The sequence below is a fragment of the Colletotrichum karsti genome (assembly GCF_011947395.1).
Source record: "Colletotrichum karsti strain CkLH20 chromosome Unknown Scaffold39, whole genome shotgun sequence".
Lineage (NCBI taxonomy): Eukaryota > Fungi > Ascomycota > Sordariomycetes > Glomerellales > Glomerellaceae > Colletotrichum > Colletotrichum karsti.
The window spans coordinates 433,107-453,719 of NW_024065939.1; the positions used below are offsets into that span (position 1 = coordinate 433,107).

The 20,613-nt window shown below is 57.7% G+C and overlaps 10 protein-coding genes across 10 annotated transcripts; 5 read left to right on the top strand and 5 right to left on the bottom strand.

Moving 5' to 3' along the window:
- Window positions 1–69: 69 nt before the first annotated feature.
- On the bottom strand, window positions 70–824 carry CkaCkLH20_10338 (dsdna-binding protein pdcd5; the record flags this gene model as incomplete). Its single annotated transcript, XM_038893052.1, has 4 exons — window positions 70–352; window positions 463–566; window positions 634–710; window positions 767–824. 4 exons carry the CDS (start codon window positions 822–824, stop codon window positions 70–72), a joined length of 522 nt encoding a protein of 173 aa, XP_038741707.1.
- Window positions 825–957: 133 nt separating this feature from the next.
- On the bottom strand, window positions 958–2,223 carry CkaCkLH20_10339 (uncharacterized protein; the record flags this gene model as incomplete). The annotated part of the gene is made up of 1 exon (XM_038893053.1): window positions 958–2,223. The coding sequence occupies one exon, from the start codon at window positions 2,221–2,223 to the stop codon at window positions 958–960; it is 1,266 nt and encodes a 421-aa protein (XP_038741708.1).
- Window positions 2,224–2,946: 723 nt separating this feature from the next.
- On the top strand, window positions 2,947–3,581 carry CkaCkLH20_10340 (exosome-associated family protein; the record flags this gene model as incomplete). Its single annotated transcript, XM_038893054.1, has 3 exons — window positions 2,947–3,124; window positions 3,174–3,346; window positions 3,396–3,581. 3 exons carry the CDS (start codon window positions 2,947–2,949, stop codon window positions 3,579–3,581), a joined length of 537 nt encoding a protein of 178 aa, XP_038741709.1.
- Window positions 3,582–4,301: 720 nt separating this feature from the next.
- CkaCkLH20_10341 (chch domain protein) lies at window positions 4,302–4,904 on the top strand (the record flags this gene model as incomplete). Its single annotated transcript, XM_038893055.1, has 2 exons — window positions 4,302–4,504; window positions 4,634–4,904. The coding sequence occupies 2 exons, from the start codon at window positions 4,302–4,304 to the stop codon at window positions 4,902–4,904; spliced, it is 474 nt and encodes a 157-aa protein (XP_038741710.1).
- A 353-nt stretch (window positions 4,905–5,257) lies between these two features.
- On the bottom strand, window positions 5,258–6,932 carry CkaCkLH20_10342 (UBX domain-containing protein; the record flags this gene model as incomplete). Its single annotated transcript, XM_038893056.1, has 4 exons — window positions 5,258–5,299; window positions 5,356–6,681; window positions 6,740–6,792; window positions 6,854–6,932. 4 exons carry the CDS (start codon window positions 6,930–6,932, stop codon window positions 5,258–5,260), a joined length of 1,500 nt encoding a protein of 499 aa, XP_038741711.1.
- Window positions 6,933–7,474: 542 nt separating this feature from the next.
- On the top strand, window positions 7,475–8,603 carry CkaCkLH20_10343 (uncharacterized protein; the record flags this gene model as incomplete). The annotated part of the gene is made up of 3 exons (XM_038893057.1): window positions 7,475–8,252; window positions 8,327–8,432; window positions 8,504–8,603. The coding sequence occupies 3 exons, from the start codon at window positions 7,475–7,477 to the stop codon at window positions 8,601–8,603; spliced, it is 984 nt and encodes a 327-aa protein (XP_038741712.1).
- Window positions 8,604–8,650: 47 nt separating this feature from the next.
- Window positions 8,651–10,415, bottom strand: CkaCkLH20_10344 (uncharacterized protein; the record flags this gene model as incomplete). Its single annotated transcript, XM_038893058.1, has 3 exons — window positions 8,651–8,810; window positions 8,914–9,534; window positions 9,586–10,415. 3 exons carry the CDS (start codon window positions 10,413–10,415, stop codon window positions 8,651–8,653), a joined length of 1,611 nt encoding a protein of 536 aa, XP_038741713.1.
- A 1,591-nt stretch (window positions 10,416–12,006) lies between these two features.
- Window positions 12,007–13,041, top strand: CkaCkLH20_10345 (3-beta hydroxysteroid dehydrogenase; the record flags this gene model as incomplete). Its single annotated transcript, XM_038893059.1, has 1 exon — window positions 12,007–13,041. One exon carries the CDS (start codon window positions 12,007–12,009, stop codon window positions 13,039–13,041), a length of 1,035 nt encoding a protein of 344 aa, XP_038741714.1.
- A 4,710-nt stretch (window positions 13,042–17,751) lies between these two features.
- CkaCkLH20_10346 (uncharacterized protein) lies at window positions 17,752–18,616 on the top strand (the record flags this gene model as incomplete). The annotated part of the gene is made up of 6 exons (XM_038893060.1): window positions 17,752–17,781; window positions 17,835–17,867; window positions 17,921–17,979; window positions 18,033–18,213; window positions 18,266–18,498; window positions 18,553–18,616. 6 exons carry the CDS (start codon window positions 17,752–17,754, stop codon window positions 18,614–18,616), a joined length of 600 nt encoding a protein of 199 aa, XP_038741715.1.
- Window positions 18,617–19,343: 727 nt separating this feature from the next.
- CkaCkLH20_10347 (putative RNA recognition domain-containing protein) lies at window positions 19,344–20,599 on the bottom strand (the record flags this gene model as incomplete). Its single annotated transcript, XM_038893061.1, has 3 exons — window positions 19,344–19,533; window positions 19,653–19,881; window positions 19,954–20,599. The coding sequence occupies 3 exons, from the start codon at window positions 20,597–20,599 to the stop codon at window positions 19,344–19,346; spliced, it is 1,065 nt and encodes a 354-aa protein (XP_038741716.1).
- Window positions 20,600–20,613: the final 14 nt, after the last annotated feature.

The window sequence follows — 20,613 nt, forward strand, 5'->3', positions numbered from 1 at the left end:
CGTGCTCTCATGATCCAATCCTCCTCGCACAACTCAGACTTTTCACCTCTCGCGATCGACAAAAACCCTTCACAAATCCAGCAAATCGTCATCGTCGTCGTCCCAACCCTTGCGCCTGTTGACGACGATCTTCTCCTCCTCCTTGTTCTCGGCGACCGCGGTCAGGAGGTCCTTGAGCTGGGCCTCCGTGACCTTGGTGCGCAGCTGTCCGGACTGCGCGAGCATGATGAGCCTGTTCTCGACGTCCTGGGCGCGCTGCTCCTTGACGAGGCGGATGCGACCGAGGCGGTCCGCCGCCTCTGGGTGGAGGATCTGGTTGAGGATTTGCTGTCTCGCTTCGGCTTCTTGTTGTCTGCGGTGGGCATCGAGTCAGCATTGATACAGGGTTATTCAAGCTCGAATGAAGCTTCGGGTGATCGCTGGAAAGGACAGAGAGGGGATGTGCGTAGTGCATGGACGTACTGTCTCTGCTCGGCTTGCTTCTGCTGGTTCGAGCCGCCTGGGGAGCTTCCTCCCGCCCCGCCGCCGCCTTGCGCCTTGAGCTGCTCGAGGCGTGCCTTTCGGATCTGTGGTGCGCGTGGTCAGTCCTGATGTCGGGTCTCTTTCGCAGCGACTTCGCGCGCATCTGCGTACCTGGTCAAGCTCGGAGTCGTCCATTTTCGTAATTTGTGATGGTGTTGATGTTTGGTACAGGGAAACGCGGGGCGACCCTGCCTGACGGCAAGTTTTTGGCGGGGTTACCTGGAGTACCTCACTGGCGCCTTACAAATTTCACGGCCGGCCAAGTGGTCTGACCGCCAGCGAACGATCGATGACATTCGCATTGTGCCGAATTGGATGACGGGTTACCACTTCTCATTATCGGTATTGTAGTACGTTTTGTCTAGTTCTAGTTAAGTCATGCAAATGCTTACCGCCATGAATTCATGCAATACCAGCCTTGCACCCAACATGCTATCAAGTCTGCCGCCTGGAAGTGACCTCCATCGGGATATATGACCGATGCTTCTCCAAGACCGACTTGTGCTTCGCCTTTACCATATCCATAACCAGCTGATTCGCCGGCATATCTAAACCCTTCCTGCGTCCCCTCGTGATGAAGTATCCGTTCAAGTATTCAATATCCGTCAGCAACCCACGCTGAATCTGCAGCGACATCCTGCTCGGGGAGTCTTTTTTGCCCCTGAGTTTACCCATCATCTGCTTCATCAAGGCGTCACCTCGCAGTAGTCGTTGCAGCCCCGGTGCCTTTCTAGTCTCGCTCATAAGCCCCACAACATCGGAGATTTCGACGAGCAGCTGCTGAATGAGCCGGTGAGCAGTAGGGTTGTATAAGATGTCTTTATAGTGCGCGTCCAACATCACGCAAATGGGCTCGACAGCGGCCGAGAACATCAGCGAGGGAATCTTGACCATCATCCACTTCTCGAGGTACACGCCCTGAGCGTTTAGTACGTCGGAGGCCGCGAACTTTCCCAGCATACCCTGTGTCCGTAACCACGTGTCGGAGGCGATATCCTTGCTCGGGTCGTAGGTCGCCGGTCGCACGCCTGTCAACGCTGTGGTGAACTCCGGATCCATCACACGGACCGAGTTCGTTTCCCTGTTGTACGCCAACGAGCCCATATGCCCGAGCACGATCGACGGCCGCTTCGCCGCGTCCGTGAAGATCTTGTTGTTGATGTTCTCAGCGATGCCCAAACCGTCTTGCATGTAGCAGATCGCAGTTCGGTCGTCGACGCGGTGCTTGACCTTCTCGAGGAGCTTGACCGCTTCAGCTGGCCGGCCTCCGACCACCAGATTACTGATATGGCCGTTCTCGTCCTTTGATTCCGGGCCTTCTTTAATCGACTGGTTGTTTTCGATCCATATTCCGTCTCGTCTCCTCGACGATCCCACATTGCCGGTGACGTTTGTGTAGCGCGTATTCGGAGGCATGTCGACCATATTTACTGCGTCGTATACCCCGTGCAGCGCGTGCGATAAGAATTTGGATTTTTGGTCGTTCCCGAGAATATGCACCGTCCTCGAAGACGGCGGGGGTGGCGAGTCGTGTCCCATCATCACCGCCGGCACATAGAACCTCGACAGCTTATCCGCCTTGAAGATCGCGTACAGCTCTTTCGAGTGCTGCTCGGGCAGCAGACCCAGTACCTTGTTGAAACTTGCTTTCTTCTCCTCCGACAGACCTAAAGTTGAAGCGCCTGGAACTGTAGCGGCCATCTCGCCGGGAGCCACTTTCCCAGGGGCGATGCCATGCGGCGGATCTCCTCGGCCGCCGCCGGTCCTCGAGGAGTCGGTCGAAACGCATCTTTGAGCCACCCGGCCAGCACCTGTGCTACCTGTCTTCCATGTCGGCTGTGTCCTAAGTATCCGCGAGGAGAGCCGCGGTCTCGGTATGCTTGCCAGAGTGCCTGCCACGATGAATGTGTTATCGGGTTCGGCGCATTCACTGCGCGAGTTTTGTCGGCCGGTTTCGGAAGGTGGCGATGCAATGCGCGATCCCGTTCGGTGTAGCCAGTCACTGCCTGTCGTTGGATGTGTCGAGAAGGGGTTCGGATTTTATATACAGGGACAATTCGTCCTTTCGAGAGCGCGGTCTTTGTCGTGGTTAGGAGGCAACGGTGTGGATGACGGGGACATTCCTCAGTCACAAAATTTGGCTCGCGTGCAAGCTTGGAAAGGTACGTAGCGCAGCCGTGGAATCCCGGCTCGCAGGAAGGACCCACCGAGCTTGCAGTGACCCCTAGCACCTCGTTAGATGCATGCAAATCACTCGACGAACGGATTTTTGAATTTTCAACGTCCATCTCATCGGCGCCAGGGTCTCTCATATCAGATTCGAGATCTCATCAGCGCGTGGCTTTTCTTCCTCTACGGCTTGGTTGTTCCACTCGATCTTATTTACCCTCTCATCATTCTCGTCGAATCGAATAACGCGTCAAAATGGCCATGAAGGACATTACCTCAGAGCTGGACAAGCTCGAGAACAGCATCGACTCTCTCGAGGATGCTCTCCAGCCCCTTATCTCCGACCTCACCGAAATGTCCAACGAACTGCCTCTTCTCGACAAGGCAAAGATGTTCGCGCTGACCGCCTACGCCATCGAGTCTCTTCTTTTCTGTCAGTGAATTCGGCTCTTTCAAAGTCACGGTTCTAACCTCGCTCGCAGCTTCCCTCCGTCTCCAAAATGTGGACGTCAAAGGCCACAACGTCATGACAGAACTCAAGCGCGTGCAGCAGTACTTCGGCAAGATCAAGAAGGTCGAGGAGGCGCAGACGCCTGCTCAACGGACGATGACCGTCAACACAGAGGCGGCGACGAGGATCTTGAAGGCGGATCTGGTAAGTGACTGTGTCTAACAGCTGAACGTGCGAGTACTGAACAGCGCAGGGTGATGACAAGAACTTGAAGAAGAAGTTGGAGGAGAAGCTGGCCGAGGAGCGAGCTAAGGCGCTGCTCAACTCCATGCAGAGGACCAAGAGACCCGCGCCCGAGTCGCCATCCGCCAGCTCATCGGGCCCAGAGAAGAAGCAGAAGAACTCGAGGAGGAAGAGCTCCGGCAAGAACAAGTCTTGAGACTGGCAAGGAGAAGAATTTGGCTACGACAAACGCGCGAACCCGGCATTTGGTGGATCCACGCAAACACGGAGCTACACTGCATTCCTGGCATCAACTTGGGAAGGATGGGGCACAGAAATATGCTGTACCTCTGATATAGGGAGTCAGGCATGGCATATGCAGTTGTGCCGGCGCAGTCGCGACGACGGAGCAACGCTGCGACTTATCGTTATGATCACGCGGGCGATCATGGATAGCCCGTAATGCGGCGGGAATCATTGTTCATCGGGAAGGAAAAGTTATACCCTTAGCATAGAACGGAACCATTGCTTAATACATCGGAAATCAAGGACAGAGCAAAGCACATTCTACACATTCATACCACCCTGCATTCAAGACCCCCGTTTCAACGATATTCCTTCTCGAACATTTACCCCTGACGAATTCAATACCCACCAATCAAGAAAAAAAGACCCCTTCTCCATCAGCAGTGACCACGCCGAATTCGCCCGCAGCTGATTGGCCACACCTCGCCACCCACCCCGGCCGGAAGCCCAGAAAAAAAGCCGAGCTCCAAACCACCCTCTCAACTCATCTACCCGGGGGGAGCGCATAACTTCTGCCGACTTCCCTCCCAATCCACGCCAAAAATCTACAAATCCTCAACCTCCACCACCGTCCACCGTCTCACGTCACAACCTCCTCACACACACCACCAACACACACAACCCGCCCAAGATGCCTCGTCAACGTTCCGCCGGCCGCGCCCCCTCGCGCCCTACCGTCCCGGCCGCGAAGCCCGCCCCCGTCCAGTCTCGCCCGGCCACCACCATGGCCGCTCCCCAGCAGCACGCCGCTCCTCCCCCGGCCGCCGCTGCCCCTCCCGCCGCCGCCGCTCCCCAGGGCCCCGGCCTGATGGGCCAGATGGCCAGCACCGCTGCGTACGTCCCTACTCTCCCGAAGACCCCTCCCTCCCGGCCAGCCTCCGCGCAAGACGACGCAGGCAGACCCGGACACGCAACCCCCCCAACGAAAGAAAGAAGAAGCTAACACACGTTCCCCTCCAACAGCGGTGTCGCGATCGGTTCCTCCATCGGCCACGCCATCGGCGGCCTCTTCGGAGGCGGCGGCTCCTCCGAGGCCGCCCCCGCCCCCGCGCAGTCCGTCTCCCCCGTCGCCGCCGCCACCGAGTCCTCGACCACCCAGCAGTGGGGCAACAACTGCGCCGGCGCCGCCCAGCAGTTCACCAAGTGCATGGACGAGCAAGGCGGCAACATGCAGATCTGCAACTGGTACCTCGACCAGCTCAAGGCCTGCCAGGCCGCCGCCAGCCAGTACTAGGCTTTTCGCTTTCTTCACTCCCGAGGTGCCGGACAGTCTCTGTTGCTCGAGCAGCAGCAGGGCGTTCTCGTAGCTTTGGTGGCCGAGTAACATCGGATGTTATATGTACTTAATATCACAAGGGAAACGGTGGGAAAACAACATGTGCAAGTATCCGACGGGAAAGGATATAGCTTGAAAAAAACATACACCGTGAACGCTTCACGATTCATCACGGCATTTGCATTGGCGGAAGCGTTCGAATGGGAGGGCTTTCGGACGGATATTACATCTCCTAAGGTGTACAATAGATGACATTCCCACTCGCCATGAAACTTCCCCTCTCTCTCCAAAAGTGACCCCATGACATGCAATCACTCATCCTTCTTCTCGTCCGGCCGTGGCTCGAAGTTGGTCTGTAAAAGATTAGCACCTCCGCGCTCCCATGTCGAGAACCAAGAGACAAACTCACCGAATTGCCGTTGTAAAACTGCTGGTCCCTCCTCCGGTCGTCCTTGTTCTCAAACTGCGAGAACCTCCCCTTCCGCTGCTCCCGCACCGTAACCGGCTCCGCGGCGTCCTCCTCGCCCCTCCTGCCGAGCCCCGAGAACACCCCCGTGATCAGCCCCCAAAGCCACTGCAGCAGCGACAGCGGCATCATCAGGAACGTCAGCAGCGCGCCGCCCACGCCCTCCCCCTCGTACGCGCTCGCGTGCGCCCCGACGGGCGCCAGCAGCAGCGTCGACGACGGCGACAGCTCCAGCTCCGCCAGGCTCTTGTCCTCCTCCGTGTCGTCGATGCGCCTGCTCGGCAGCGGCGCGAGCACGACCTTGAAGTGGTAGGGCTCCTTGCTCCCGTCCGTCCTCTCGTCGTCGACCCACCTCCTGACGTCCGCCAGCTTCTTGCCGCTGGGGAACCGGCTGCGGATCGTGGACCCGTCGAGGAGACGCACCTGCAGCGCCGTCATCCCGCTCGAGCCGGAGCTGCCCGGGGCGAGGGAGCTCGAGTCGGACCTCGTCAGCGCGGCGGCCACGTCGCCCAGCTTCGGCTCGGAGGACTCCGACTCCCTCAGGGCGGCGCGCTCGGCGGCCTTGGCGCGGCGTTCGGCGCGGTCGTCCTCGATCTTCTTCAGGATCCGGGCCTTCTCCTCGGCGGCCTCCTGGCGGGCCTTCTTCAGCGCCTCCTTGTGGCTCCGCGTCTGGGCCGCCTGCTTGGAGTTGTCGGCCTCGGCCTGCGCGGCGCGGGCTTCCCTGGCCTTGCGCTCGTTCTCGACGCGTTGTGCTTCGAGACGGGCGGCGCGTTCGGCGAGAACGGCGCGGACGGAGGCGGAGCTGTTGTCCTCCTGAGTTGGAGTGGGTGGGCTGCGGGAGCTGGAGCTGGTGGTAGTTGTGGTGGCGGCGGCCTGGTTCCTGACCTGGGGCTGCGGGGTGGTCGTCTGGGGAGGAATCGACGATGGGGTCTCATCGTATAAATCGTACAGATCATCTGTAGGTTGAGCTGCCGGAGTCGGGACAGGCGCAGGAACCGAGGCCGGAGTTTGAGCTGGAGTAGAAGGAGCTGCAGCAGCAGGTTCCGCCTGCGCAGGTTCGCCCTGGGCCCCGCGGAAAGCAGTCGTTATGCGCCTCACGAACTCGTCCTTGATGGTGCCGGCGACGATGTACTCCTTCAAATCGCCGTTCTTGATGACGACCACGGTGGGCGTGTTGGGCAGGGGGAAGATGGCGGCCAAGAAGCCGGCTTCCTCCGAGCCCTGCTTCAGGCGCAAAGCGACTGCTTCGTCTTGGAGGAGCGTTGCGATCTTGATGAAGCGTCAGTTCTTACTGAAGGCCACTAAATAGTTCACGTTGGCAACTTACGGAGCTTTCTGTCAGGTACTCGGTCTCCCAGCGCTGACTCTCCTCCTGCTCGTCTGCCGTCGTGTCAGTTGATCCGTATCTCAGAGCGTTTGCGGACAAAATTATGAATCTTACCCGTCACGAAGCAAAAGACGCATTTACTCTGCTGCAGCGCCGAGGCTATGCCCTCCTGCAGGCTTCCCGTGAAGAACATGGCGATCCTTGACGAACTACTATGATCTTCTGCTGTTGAGTGAAGTTGCAAGTCGAAGTACGCAAACAAGGTCTGCAGTGAGGACCAAATCAGCCGGATTCTGATCGCAATTAAACTTCGGAAGCTTCCGTTCGTCACGGCAGCCCAATTCCCCTAAATAACAATCGAAAAAAGCTGACTGAAGAGCAAGACCGTCAAATTCCAGTTGATGATGATGAGATATCAGAGGCTCACTGGTGACAGGGGACAGGTGTCGTCGTTCTCCCTTTGCGCGAGCGAGAGACAGGGCCAATCCGATCCGGCATGGTCCCTTCCCCCAAAGAGAGGAACCCCACATCGAACGCTACGCCACCGAACCTCCCGCCGCCCGCACTGCAGCAGGTACCTTGCAGGGGTTTCCGATCGCCAAAAAAAAGCCGGCCGGCCAGTTCCTGACCTCATCCTCCCGATCCCCGACAGCTCGCGAGAGCTTTTGAACAAGCTACCTCCCAACCACCAATTCCCAGCCAGGAGCTGCGAATCGCAGAAAAGAACCACACACAATGCCACCACCATTACCACGAGCCCTCCTCAGGGCCCCGCGCTGCCCAACACAGCTCTCCCGCCTAGCCCCAATCGCCCGCTTAACAACCTCACAACCGCGAGCTCGCATCCTCTCCTCCTGCAATACAACCTCCCGCCCATTCCACACGACCCCTCGCCCCCTCGCCTCCGAACCCCCTCCCGACTTCCACTCCATCGTCGACAACCCCCCGGACCTCGTCCGCACCGGCCGCCGACACGGGCCCGGCCTGATCCTCCTCGCCCTCATCCCCGTGACGGCCTTCGCGCTCGGGACGTGGCAGGTGCAGCGCCTGGACTGGAAGACGAGACTGATCGCGAAATACGAGGACCGGCTCGTCCGCGACCCGCTCCCGCTCCCGCCGCGCATCGACCCGGAGGCCGTCCACGAGTTCGACTACCGCCGCGTCTACGCCACCGGCCGCTTCCGCCACGACAAGGAGATGCTGATCGGCCCGCGCATGTGGGAGGGCGAGCAGGGCTACATGGTGGTCACGCCGCTGGAGCGCGAGGGCGGCGAGGGCACGACGGTGCTGGTGAACCGCGGGTGGATCAGCAAGGAGATGGCGGACCAGAGGAGGAGGCCGCACGGGTTGCCGACGGGCGAGGTCACGGTGGAGGGACTGTTGAGGGAGCCGTGGAAGAAGAACATGTTCACGCCGGAGAACAGGCCGGATCGGTGGGAGTTCTTCTTCCCTGACGTGCACCAGATGGCGGAGCTTACGGGGAGCCAGCCGGTTTGGATTGAGGCTACTGTGGGTACGTTTCTTGCGTCTTTCGCGCAGGTGTCCCCTGATATGATCTGTAATGTACATGATGCTGACGTCTCGCAGACCACGAGTTCTTCCGTATTATGGACCTCAAGTCCAGGGGTATTCCTATCGGCAGGGCTGCGGAGGTGAACCTGCGTAACAACCACGCCCAGTACATCTTCACATGGTACGTTCCCCTCCCCACCTGCCCCTCCCCTTTCCGTCTCTTCCTAGGTGTAATGCTGACGTTAATCATAGGTACGGCCTTGCGTTCGCGACATCAATCATGCTGTGGATGGTCGTGAAGAAGCCCCCGTCCGACGTTTCGCGGCGGGTGCGCATGAATAAGCATTGGTAGAAACCGGCTGTCATACTGCAGCCGCGTGGTTCACCCCTCATCCGACTTCAAGTGACTTCCTCCTCGCCGTCCCTGGTCACGCGGCGCTTCTTTTTCGGCTGCGCGACCTTGGGCGGCTTGGGCATTCTCATCTCCTGCAACAGCTCCCGGGGTAAATGTCTCTGCGCCAAGGAGAAGGGCGTGGTCGTCGAGTTGGTCTGGCGTTGTCTGTAAGAGTAGATGTTAGAGGCACATACTGTGTACAATCCGTGAAATATCGTCGATACCCAAGATTAGGGCCCCTTTAGACAAACACGAGGGAAGAACTCACCTTCTCATGAGCGTGAGCATATCGCTCTCGTCAATGGTTTTCCGTTTGGCATGCTTCGCATACGCCGCGAGGTCGTCTCCCAGCTGCTCAAAGAACCAATCCGAAGCGCGCTGGAGCTCCTCCATGACCTCGGGGCTGATCTTCGTCTTGGTGATCCCGCTCCCCTTGGCAAACGTCCCAGCCAGCCTCTTCACGACGGCGGGCGGGAGCGAGGGGTACTCGGTGCCGTATTTCGACAGCTTCAAGCCCTTCTTGGACGTCTTGCGCGGCCTCTGCTCCGCGTGCGCGGTGGCGTCTTCCTCCTCCTCGGCCGTGGCGTCCGCGTCCGCCCCCGCGAGGTCCATCACGTCGTCGTGCTGCGGCGGACCGTAGTCCTCCGGGCTCGAGCTGCGAAGGTCGTAGGCCGGGCCCATGTCGTCGAAATCGACCGGCGCGGGCAGCGGCTCGATCCTAAGCGACGGCTGCTCGTCCGTCATCTCGGGCAGCGGCCGCGCCGGCGAGCTCTGCCCCTCGACGGCCATCATGAACGTCGTCTGGTCCGCGTCGGTGGGCACCTGGAACCCGAAGTCGCTCTCTCTCGCGGACGCGAGCGTCTCTCGTCGCGCGACGTCTTCCTCGATTCTGTGAAAAGTCAGCCTTGACGCCCCCTAGCTTAGATCAAGGAGAACTCACCTGTCTAAGCTCCTCTGTCTCTCCCTCCCATCCTCGTCGAAGTCCGCGAAGCCCGGGTCGAACCCACCCTCGTCATCGTCATCATCCGCGCCGAAATCCACGGGACCCCTGAACTCGCTCAACCGCTCGCCACCCATGGAGTACCGACTAGGCTGCTCCTGACGCCTGGGGAACTCGATCGTCGCGTTCTCGTCGTTCATGTCCGACAACCTAGGCGGGACAAGATCGTCGTCGTCGTCGGCGTCGAGCGGCAGCGTCAACTCGGGCCGGTCGATAGGCAGCTCGTCGTCGTCATCGTCATCGTCGTACATACTCCTCCGGTTCCTGATCGGCAGGCGCGACGTCGTGCCGTCTCTCCCCCCGTCGCTAGGCGAGGAAGACGACGGGATCGGCTCGGTGCCGTGTTTCACCAGCCTGCTCAGCTGGCCCAGGACGCCGTGCAGAGACTCTCTCCTGGGCCGGATGCTCTCCCTGCGCTTCTTGCCGCCGGGGGTGAGGGCCGCGGCGCGGCGCTGGTCGAGGGTTCGGAAGGCGGCGCGGGCGTGGGGCGTCGTGGCGGCCATGCTGCGCCGGACGGAGGCCGACAGGCCCGGCGTGGCCGGGTTCCGGTAGGCGGAGCTGCGGAGGGAGCTGCGGAAGGGCGGGGGGTTCGAGGGGGTCTGGAGGGCGGAGGCGGAGGAGGGGGGGTCGATGGTGCGGAGGCGGGCGGTGGGTGTGCGGGCGGAGGCCGTGATGTTGCGGGTTGTGGTGTCCATTATGGCGGAGGAGAAGAGGGGGTCGTCATCGTCGAGGAAGGAGCCGCCGCGGGCGTTGGGTGTGTTGAAGGACATGGTATGTGTGTGTGTTTGTTGCGACGAGCTGTCGCAGACTTTGAGGGTGTTGCGACGGCGCTCAATCTACCGCGATGAGGGTGCGCTGAGATCAGCACCGCATGAGTCGTTCAATGCGCACACTCGAGGCACGTGTGGCTGAAGAATTGAGACGTCGTCCGGCGTCCGGTGAGGTGGGCAATAGTTGGTTGGGTGTTGTGGGAGATGCTCCCCGCGGCCGACCGAGGGCAACAGAAGACGCGACCGAAATAGCTTGGTTCGACGCGTTGCCTGCACTCTCGGTGATGGGATGTCGTCAAACAAGCAGGGTGCGCACGGGCCTCGACATCCGGCCCCACCACCGGCAACCACCAGCGGCGGTGCCGGGCTTCTGTTGTCCGGGGCGCCGAGAACTCTATCCATGACTAAGGGCTTGGTGAGGTTCGTTGCGTCAAAACTCAATCGGGGTAGGATTGTGCTTCTAGAATGAAATCGGGAGGTTGCTTCCTTCTCAACTCGGGGAATCCGAAAACGAGGGGCGAATCTGACTCGATGGGCTGCTGTTGCTCCCTCTCAGCCGAAGGAAGACCCGTCCTTGTGGGAACGTTTTCGGCTGTCGTTCTGACTAGTTATCTTCAAGAGTGTTGTCGCGGTGAAAGCGAATGTTTGGGTGGTGACGTTCACGACAAGACAATGCGAAAGCACGATACGGCCGGGATACCCACAATAACCGGGCAATCGGCAGGAATTCGTGAGCCGTGTACAATATGAAGATCTTCCGGCATTCATGATCGAACGTGGAGGTTCCGCTGCCATTCTGAGCTACTGTTCTTTCTACTGGCCGAACTCAGTTGAGGGCCGTTGTTTCAACGTCCGATATCCCAAAGTAGGAGCCATCGGGCACATAATTGCGATCTCGTTCTCGTTTTCTTGGAAATCATCCTGGAGACGCCGATGCGGGTGAGCCATCATTTCAGCCCTACCGGGACCGCCTAAGCTAAGAATACTACCCGAAACTCTAGTATACTATCCCGCCGTGATACTTGACGCGCGATCAATAGTCTACTAACCGCCCCATATTACAGAATTTTCGTGGATTGCAAAATCTGCTTGCGAAAACAGGGAACTGTCGACGGGAGAAAACAATAATCGAGGAGAGGATTCATCACGTTCCCGGACTTAGCGGTAAGCCCGCCCGCTCGTCCGTTCTGAAGACTCGGACTTTAGGATCACTGGTGTAAGTCCTCTGCGGCGTACTGCAGAATCTCTGGCTCCTTCGCTGCAGATCGAGATCACTCTCACCAACGTTATGTCGGGTTTCTTACAAATACCACTCACATATCTCTGGTCCAGATGCTCAATGTGTTGGAGCTTAGAAATCAGATGCTGTGCCGGTGAGATTTGAATGGCCGGATTTTGTCATAAGCCCGTCCCTCGGGCCCGGCTGACGGTGAGGTGAAGTCTTGGCCTCGGTACAGTATGGCGGGGAAATTCGTCATTTGAAGAGAAGGGAACGTCGAGATGGGGTGATGATAAAGCATCACTCAAGACCAACCTGGTTCGAAGCGGGAGGACCGCGAGCAGCCCACAAAGTTAATGCAACCAAAGCACGATGGTCAACGATCTCATACTTTTGACCGGAGCGACCGGCTTCGTCGGTTCCAGGGCGCTCGTCACCCTTCTCGAATCCGGCTTCCGCGTCCGGTGCGCCGTGAGGTCCGAGTCGGGCCGGGACAAAATCATGGCATCCCCGAGCCTCCGGAGTATACAGCCGTCCGAGGAGCAGCTGGCCTGGGTCATCGTCCACGACATAACCGTCCCGAACGCATACGACGAGGCCGTCAAAGGCGTCAAGTACATCATCCACTGCGCGTCGCCTGTGGTCAAGCTACGCCCCGATGGGCGTCAGGGAACCGATGATGAAATCTACGTCAACCCGGCCGTCCAGGGCGTAGTGGGGATGCTCGAAAGCGCGGCAGCCCACGCCGGTGACACGGTCGAGCGGATCGTCGTCACGAGCTCCATCGTCGCCATCATGCCGAGGTCGTGCTTCCGGGGAGAGGGGCTGGACCGGCCGGCCTTCACCGGCGAGTCCCGACTACCTTGGCCGGTTGCCCCATATGAAGACGCTTACAGCGCCAGCAAGACCGCCGCGCTCGAAGCGTCGGAGAGGTGGATGAGGGAGCACAAACCGGCCTTTGACCTCATTTCCATCATGCCGGCCTGGATCTTTGGTCGCGAGGAGCTCGCCACAACACCGGAAGCTCTGCTGTCGGGCTCCAACGGCGTGCTGCTTGAACTTTTGAGAGGCAACAAGTTTGATTGGACCATCAACACGGGCTACGTCTCCGTTCAGGACGTGGTGGACGCGCATATTCGTGCTTTGTCTCCGTCGGTCCCTGGTGGAAAGTCGTTCATCCTCTCAAAACATATTGCATTCGAGGAAGCTAGGGACTTTGCGAAGAAGCATTTTCCTGAGGCGTTCGCAAACGGCGTCTTCCGCGAGGACAGTAAACAGCTGGTGGTGAGCATCCCCACGGATGAATCCGAGGGCGAGGAATTGCTTGGACGACAATATGAGAACTGCGAAGACGTAGTGAAGGAAGTAGCAGCACAGTATGTGAAGCTTGTGGACGAGTGCAAGTAACAGCCGCGAGGACACTAGAACTGGTGAAATCAGAATGTCGGTCGTTCCTCAAATTCTGAACGACAATTTACAAGTCATGTCGAATCGTTCAATGCAAGCATGGGAACGCTAAGCATGTCGAAAAAAGGTGACAGTCAGCGAGCCTGGCTGCAAGACCGATAATGCCTTGCATTTCTCATTCAAGCCATGGTAAGGTGACGACGTCCGTGATGCTGCATGCGTAATCAGGCGCATGAGGAAACGGGTGTGGTTACATGTGAGAAAGTGATCTGTGCGGGGTGCAACGAATTGGTTCGGCTCGAAGACGAAAGAAACGGATGAGACCTCTGGATGTTTCGTGGAAACACCCGGCCTGGTTCCTTATGTTCCATGACGGACCCAGGCGGTGCTCTCCAGGCCGGGGGCAACGTCGTGACTTTGATGGTTAGGGAACACTGCCGCCAAGCAGACCGATGATCTGAGGAGTGTTGTTTGACTTGACAGGAGTTCAAGGAGGAAACATAGGACGGGTTGACAGCAAAAAAGGGCATCAATAAGGTGTGGTTGACGCCAGCCGGATAGACTCCGAAGGCGGCTCATGTGGATGGCCAGGGCTGAAGAGCAACGACAGGAGTCAACGGCTCAGGTGGTAGTGAGGGAATTGGTGACCGGGATGCTAGATGGAAAAGACTCAATATCCGTGCCGATTGGCAGGTCAAGGTTGAGGCATGTAAGGCGAATATGTGGGCTAGTCGGCGGTTGGAATCAATAAAGTCATGGGCCGTTGCAAGTCGCAACAAATCAGACCAGGCGTCTTCCATTTCCGCCTTTGGCTCGTCAATCTCAGGGCTGCGGAGCACTGCTCTCGCGTGTTGCGGTGCAAGATGAAGATGGGCGGATGCGAGAGGTGCTGGGCTGGTTTTGGAGTGGGCGGTTGAAATGTGACGGGGGCACCCCTTGGAACGGAGGATGGCGAAGAAGACGGGTTGGAAGGCGAGAAGAAGGAGGTTCAAAACGTTCCTCGGATGTTCCATCGAAGGCAGCGCAACAGATTGTAACAAGAGGTGCGTCAAGTGGCGCCTGAACTCAGTGCGCACTGCGCAGAGAGTCTGGGGCGAGCAGGCGAGCGGGCGGCGAGTGGGAACGGACGTTTCTTCCCCTCCATCCCAGTGGTTGGAAGAAGAGACGAGACTTGGTTTCGTTGTGATGGTGGTGGTGACTGGTATTGGTGGTGGTGGGTGGTTGTGGTGGACTGGAGAAGGAGACCTGACAAGAAACAAAGGAGACCCGACTCATCAGAAACTTGGGTGACGATGGTGCAGATGGTGAAGCTGATGCCGGCAAGAGAAGTGAGAGGAAGAAGAACATTGGAAAAGATACAGGCGCTAACATGTTTCTACTACGGTTGCCGCGATTGGCAGTTATCGGGTCCAGCCCCTCGCAAGTTTCGTAAAATCGACCAGTTCGATGGACGGGCCGGAGCCATTCCGAATTCGGCTATTGGCCCACTTATCAGGGCCTGGCCTCCCTGGCACTCGCTGTCCCTGTTCAGCAAAAAAGGAAGGGACCCCCCTCCCCGTGCCTCCCAGAAACGGTGGTCCGCCCCGATTTCAAGTGCCCCGAAGAACTGCCCTGGTGCTGGTGCTGGTGCCGATGCTGGATGCTGGATGCTGGCGGGTGACTGGCCGCTGGCAGGCGAACGGGAGTGAAGATGGATGGGGGACTTTCAGGGATCAAGGCTTTCTGTGCGCAAGATATCGCCGACCATTTTGATGCTCAGAGTTGAGGAGTTGGATACTGAAGGTGAGGTACGAATACTTCAGCCACATCTTCACCACATGGCGTCTGTCACTGCCGGCTTACATCATCGCACATGAATCTCCTAACACAACGCAAAATGCGAGAGGTAAACTGGAACCTTGAATACACACTTTGGTCTGATGAACAGCAGAGTTCTTCTCTCGGGTTGTTCATCATCGGACAGCTTTCGAGAATTGTTGGAAGGCCATGATGGATGGATGGACACACAGACGCCAGACGCTCTTGCCTCGACGTCAGACGTCAGGAGCGTTCCGTCATTCTCTCAAAATCTCCGAATCACGCCGTTCATAGCGTTTGTTCATTCCATGTTAGCCGTCGTTGACTTGCGGCCAATCACAGCCTTCGTTGAGTTGGTCGAATCTGTTCTTCAAGTTCCAAGGCGTTATGGCAGCGGCAAGAGCGGTCTATTTTATAGAATTTCGCTGGTTGAAGGCATCGATACTCATCAGCCAGTCAATTACACAGAATGGCCATTCTGACCGTGATTCGCTGTATCCGTAGTCCTGGCATCTAGAAGTTAGACGCCAGTCGTTCCCCCTTCATATCCGGCGCTACCAAGCTAAGGTTAGGTTCCTTACAGCATCATCAGCATCATCGTCAAATTTGAGTGGCCAGCGTCTGGAGGTGTACCTGTACGTACCGCTAAGTACCTTTCCTCCTGCTCTTTAAACACCAAGCACCACCCGCCAATCAACGGCAACGAGACCTCACGGGCCACCAGCACCAGCCTCTCGCCTTCTTACTCTTGCCTTGAAATCCGTCTCTCCAGCCTTCACTTTATCATTGAACATCTAAAAATCGAGGTGCCAGTACCAGCAAACAGACGCGATTGGAAGCCACTTGGGTTTTGTTTATTCGGCACTTTCTTCAGTCCTCGCGCCACCGTCGAGAACCTCTTTCGAGGTCCACACTTTCCACTATCGGCATCCACAGAACCACAATCCAAATCCACCCTCCGAACATCAACACCCACACTAACACCCACACCGTGACGCTGAATACTTCACTCTACCTCCCTATTACTGCCGGATCTTTATCACCAATCGAGCCAGTCTCCTCGCAGTCCCAAGTTCCTCCAAGGCTCAAGCACCCAAGCACCAGCACCAGCACCAGCAGAAAGGCCAGTGCCGTGCAGCAACTGGACAGTCATCAGCAGCGCCGCTGGTCTCATCTTCGCCTCGCCTCGTCTCGCCTTGTGCACCACCAAAGTCCATTGTCTGGACAGATCCAGATTTCCTTCTAAAAAGTCATCCTCCCAACGAGGCCACCCACCAAACACAACATTCGTCGACTCCGTTGTTTGCCGCCGCCGCCGTCTCTTCTCTCCCATTGGGATAAAACGTTGACGCCGAAACTGTTGCAGCAAGGAGCTCCTTGCTGTCACCATACCGCAAGGCACCTCGCTGCAGCGCATCGCGTCGCCGCGCATCGCTTCGCAGACCGCAGACCGGTACGTGCCATCCTTTGCCTCGTGCCGGCAAGTAGGTAGGTACTTTGAGAGGAACGCAGAGTACCTTACCTGGCCCTCCTGTTCCCTTTGCCTGCCTCGCCTTGCCTTTACCCTGCCCATACCTACCTACCTGCCTGACCTGCCTGAGTACATACTGAGGTGTACCCGTACCGCCGCTCCAACCAGTGCTGCTGCTGCTGCTGCTGCTACAGCTGCTACATCCGCCATCCTTCCATCCACACTCGAAGCGTCTGTTCTCGCCGCTGTTTCTCATCGTCTTTGTTCCCCTCGCCAACTTCCTCATCCTTCCTCTCCTTCAACCACCGCGTGTTTAACATCTCCAATATTCGGGCAACTGACAGAAAGTTTGCCTCTTCCCAGCTGTCACCTTTCACCGTCTCGCCGTGCCCATCTGGTTAGTCAAGTCAAGCGCCCTATCCTCTCTCTCTCCAACTTCTCACCTCCTCCCACCATCTTCAACCCCCCCGTCCCGTTTGCCCCTGGCCCGCCCATCCTCTTCCACTGCCTGATCAGAGTCTTTCTTGCCTGCCCAGTCTTCTCTGTACCTATTGCGGTACTCAGTATCCGTACTCGTCCTCGCAGGCCCAAAGTACTGTGAGAAACGGTACGAGCACCGCAGCAGAAAAAACCAGACCAGACCAGCACCAGCACCAGAGACCAGACGGGACCTTACGACGACCCTACCGCGCTGCGACTCTACCTAAACCGCTGCCCACCCCGACCCCGACCCCCTCCACTTCCCTTCCCTCAGGTTTCCCAATTGCCCCCATCCCCACTTTCTTTGCCTGAGAAGAAGGTTAGATATACAGGGTACCGTTATCACCCTCTCAGCTTCACCTCCTGCGGCACCAATCCCTTCCGCTGTGTCAAAACATTTCTGACCTCGACTCTTTATGCAGTCCAGGGAACCCACCAGAGCTTAGACTCCCCAACTGTCTTTTGCTACTGCCGCGCAGTCCTCTGCTCTCTCTGTTCACACACACATACACCTTACTCAACATCGACATCACACCTTTTCCCACCGACCGACCGCCGCAGAGTATCGATCGCCTACAGACCGCTCGAGACTCGACCGATACCAAACTACCTTGAACCATCCCCCTTCGCCCTGTTCGACACCACGCTCCTCGCCAGCCAGCACGAGCTGCCCACATCGTACCATCCACACCTCTGCTATACCAAACCACCCTATACCGCACGCCCATATCTGCGACTTCACAGCACCTAGGACCAAGCATATCCGAGGGCCGTCGCTGCAGAGAAACATTCAACCATTTTCCCCTGTCCCTCCATCAAGCAGCCTTGTGTCACACTCGACCTCGCCGCCTTCCATCTCGGATTCGTTCCCAATTCGACGCCGCCTTGCCTAGATCGCGAACTCTATTCGCGTTCAGTATCCTCGTGGAATCAATCTACGTCTTCTCACAAGCATCGCAGAGATGGCTCAACCAGGAGTTCAGTCGCTGAAGGTGCGCATCACATCGACGCTAAAGGAGACACAAGGCTAACAAGCGCTCTGCAGTGCGTGGTTACTGGTGACGGTGCCGTCGGAAAGGTGAGCTCTATTCACGCTGGCGCCCTTGGGACCGCGACTGACGAACCTCGCAGACATGTTTGCTCATTTCCTACACAACGAACGCCTTCCCCGGCGAGTACATCCCCACCGTGTAAGCCTTCCCGATCGCAAGTGACTGTCGACATCGTCTAACTCTCGGACTAGCTTCGACAACTACTCCGCAAGTGTGATGGTCGATGGAAAGCCGATTAGCCTGGGACTGTGGGATACTGCTGGTCAGGAAGATTACGACAGACTGCGCCCGCTCTCTTACCCCCAGACCGACGTCTTCCTCATCTGCTTCTCCATCGTCAGCCCGCCATCATTCGACAACGTCAAGGCCAAGGTATGGCGGCCTGCAGCCCTGTCGCATGATGGTCAGCACTAATTATACGCAGTGGTACCCCGAGATCGACCACCACGCCCCCAACATTCCCATCATCCTCGTTGGCACCAAGCTCGATCTGAGAGAAGACCCCAACACCCTCGAGTCGCTCCGCCAAAAGCGTATGGAGCCTGTGTCGTACGACCAAGCTCTGATCTGCGCCAAGGAGATCAAGGCACACAAGTACCTGGAGTGCTCTGCCCTGACGCAGAGAAATCTGAAGAGCGTTTTTGATGAGGCTATCCGGTACGTTTGAAGCTATGGGTGTTTCCAAACGCAAATTAAGCTAACAATCTTCAGCGCGGTCTTGAACCCCAGGCCTGTCCCCCAGCAGAAGAAGAAGTCCAAGTGCACAATTTTGTGAGCGCGTCGTTTGAACTTGAGCTTTGCGGGTTCACATTGTAAACGGCGTTATCGAGGTGGATTACACAAACCTATCTTCAACCAGGCCTTCAGGGCTCAACCATGTTGCTCACCCGTGCCTCACCCTCAACTGGGCAGAACAACCAAATCTCTTCAGAAGCGCCCCACTGAACGGCCGAGCAAAGCACACCCTGCGAAGATGGCAGCAACCCCAACTATTACACATTCCTCACCCTACTTCCGTTTGTCATGGACAAGATGGCTTCTACCGGACAAGGTGGTAGTGTGGTGACGAATCGTCTTTTTGCTGCTCTTGCTTTAACTCTTTGCACTAAGCAGAGTGAAGGGAGCTCCGCAAATACTGGGGTGGAAGCGTTGGTAGCAGGCAGGCTTTGCATCTCATCAAACAAAGGATATCCCGAGCTTTTCTGTAGATAGCACTCACTCTCACAAACACAACTTCTTTTTTCAGGAGGAACTAGACACTGGGTCAGGATGGGAAATGAGCTTCGCCTTTTAAGAATTGATTGTCATTGCAAATGCCCTGGGGTATCTAGAATGAGGCCTTGAACTTGCTGCAGCAAGACGAACGCGTCGTCTTGTGAGACACAGTGACCATATTATTTACCACCAGGCCACAATCTGTGTACAAGTACCTGCCCTGCCAGAGTATTCAAGAGCGAGCAGACTCCACTCGTACATATATCACCACCAATTTTTTCCTCCTTCTACTGGTACATCATGGCAAGACGGCTCGGGTGGATGCTATCCTGCTGGGTGTTGGTGCCACCCTCCTGGGCTCTCTGCTTCTTGTACTCGTCCTCCTTCTGCATGCGCTTGGCGCGGTTCTCGTCGAGGTGCTCGTTGCGAGCCCTGATCTTTTCCTGTCGGAACTTGCTCTTGCCGCCACCGCCGGCGCTGGAGACTTTTGCGTTAGCAACGTGTGTTTCTTTTCAGTAGCGATTCCTCTCCTCTCCCACCGGGGAGTTCGAGAAAAGGGAGAGGGGAGTGACAGAGGGGAACAGAGGTGAACGTACGAGAGCTCCAGGTTGACCCTGCGCGGGGCGGACAGGCCGTCGTCGAACTCGGTGTGGTGCATCTTGTCGAGGCAGGTGCGCATGTTGGAGCCGTTGGAGAACTCGAGGAAGGCGATGCCGCGGCAGACGTTGGGGTTGCCGTCCTTGTGCAGGCAGCGGACGGCCGTCGGCTTGTAGGCGGAGAAGTGCTCCTTGATGGAGGCCTGGTTCGCCGTGTAGGGGAGGTTTCCTGTGCGCGGGCGGTGGTGTTAGTCGGAGCGGGAGCCGGGACGTTGTTTACGTAGGGCGTGGTGCGACTCACCGACGAAGACGATGTACTTCTCCCTCTTACCACCCTCCGCGGGCGCCTCTTCCTCCGCGGCGGCGGGTTCGGGGGCGGCGGCGGGCTCCTCCTTGGTCTTCTTGGACTTTTTGTCCTTCTTCTTCTCCTTCTTGTTGTCGGACTCGGTCGTCGCCGTCGCCGTCGCCGTCTCGGGCTTGGTCTCCTCCTTCTCTTCCTTGGCCTTTTTCTCCTTCTTCTTCTCCTTCTTGTCCTTCTTTTCCTTCTTCTTCTTGTCCTCCTTCACCTCCTCTTCCACAGCTTCAGACTCAGCCTTTTTACTGCTCTTCTTGGCTTTCTTCTCCTCGACCGGGGGGTCGATATCCATCGCGGATGTGTCTACCACCTCTTCGGTCTCAGCGGCGGCCGCAGCCTTGCGGGCCTCCTTCTCCTTGCGCTTGCGCTCCTTCTTGTCCTTTTTGGATTCCTCGAGGGCGATGAACTCGTCGTGGTCTGCTTCCGCGGCCGGGGCGGGGATGGTGGTCTCGGGTTCGGAGGACTTTTTGGATTTCTTCTCCTTCTTCTCCTTCTTGTCCGACTTTGACTTCTTCGTGACGGCGTCGTCTGTCGCGGCGGCCTCGGCGGCGGCGCGCTTGCGCTTCTTGGAGGAGAGTTCCGCGGAGGCCATTGCGTTTTTTTGCT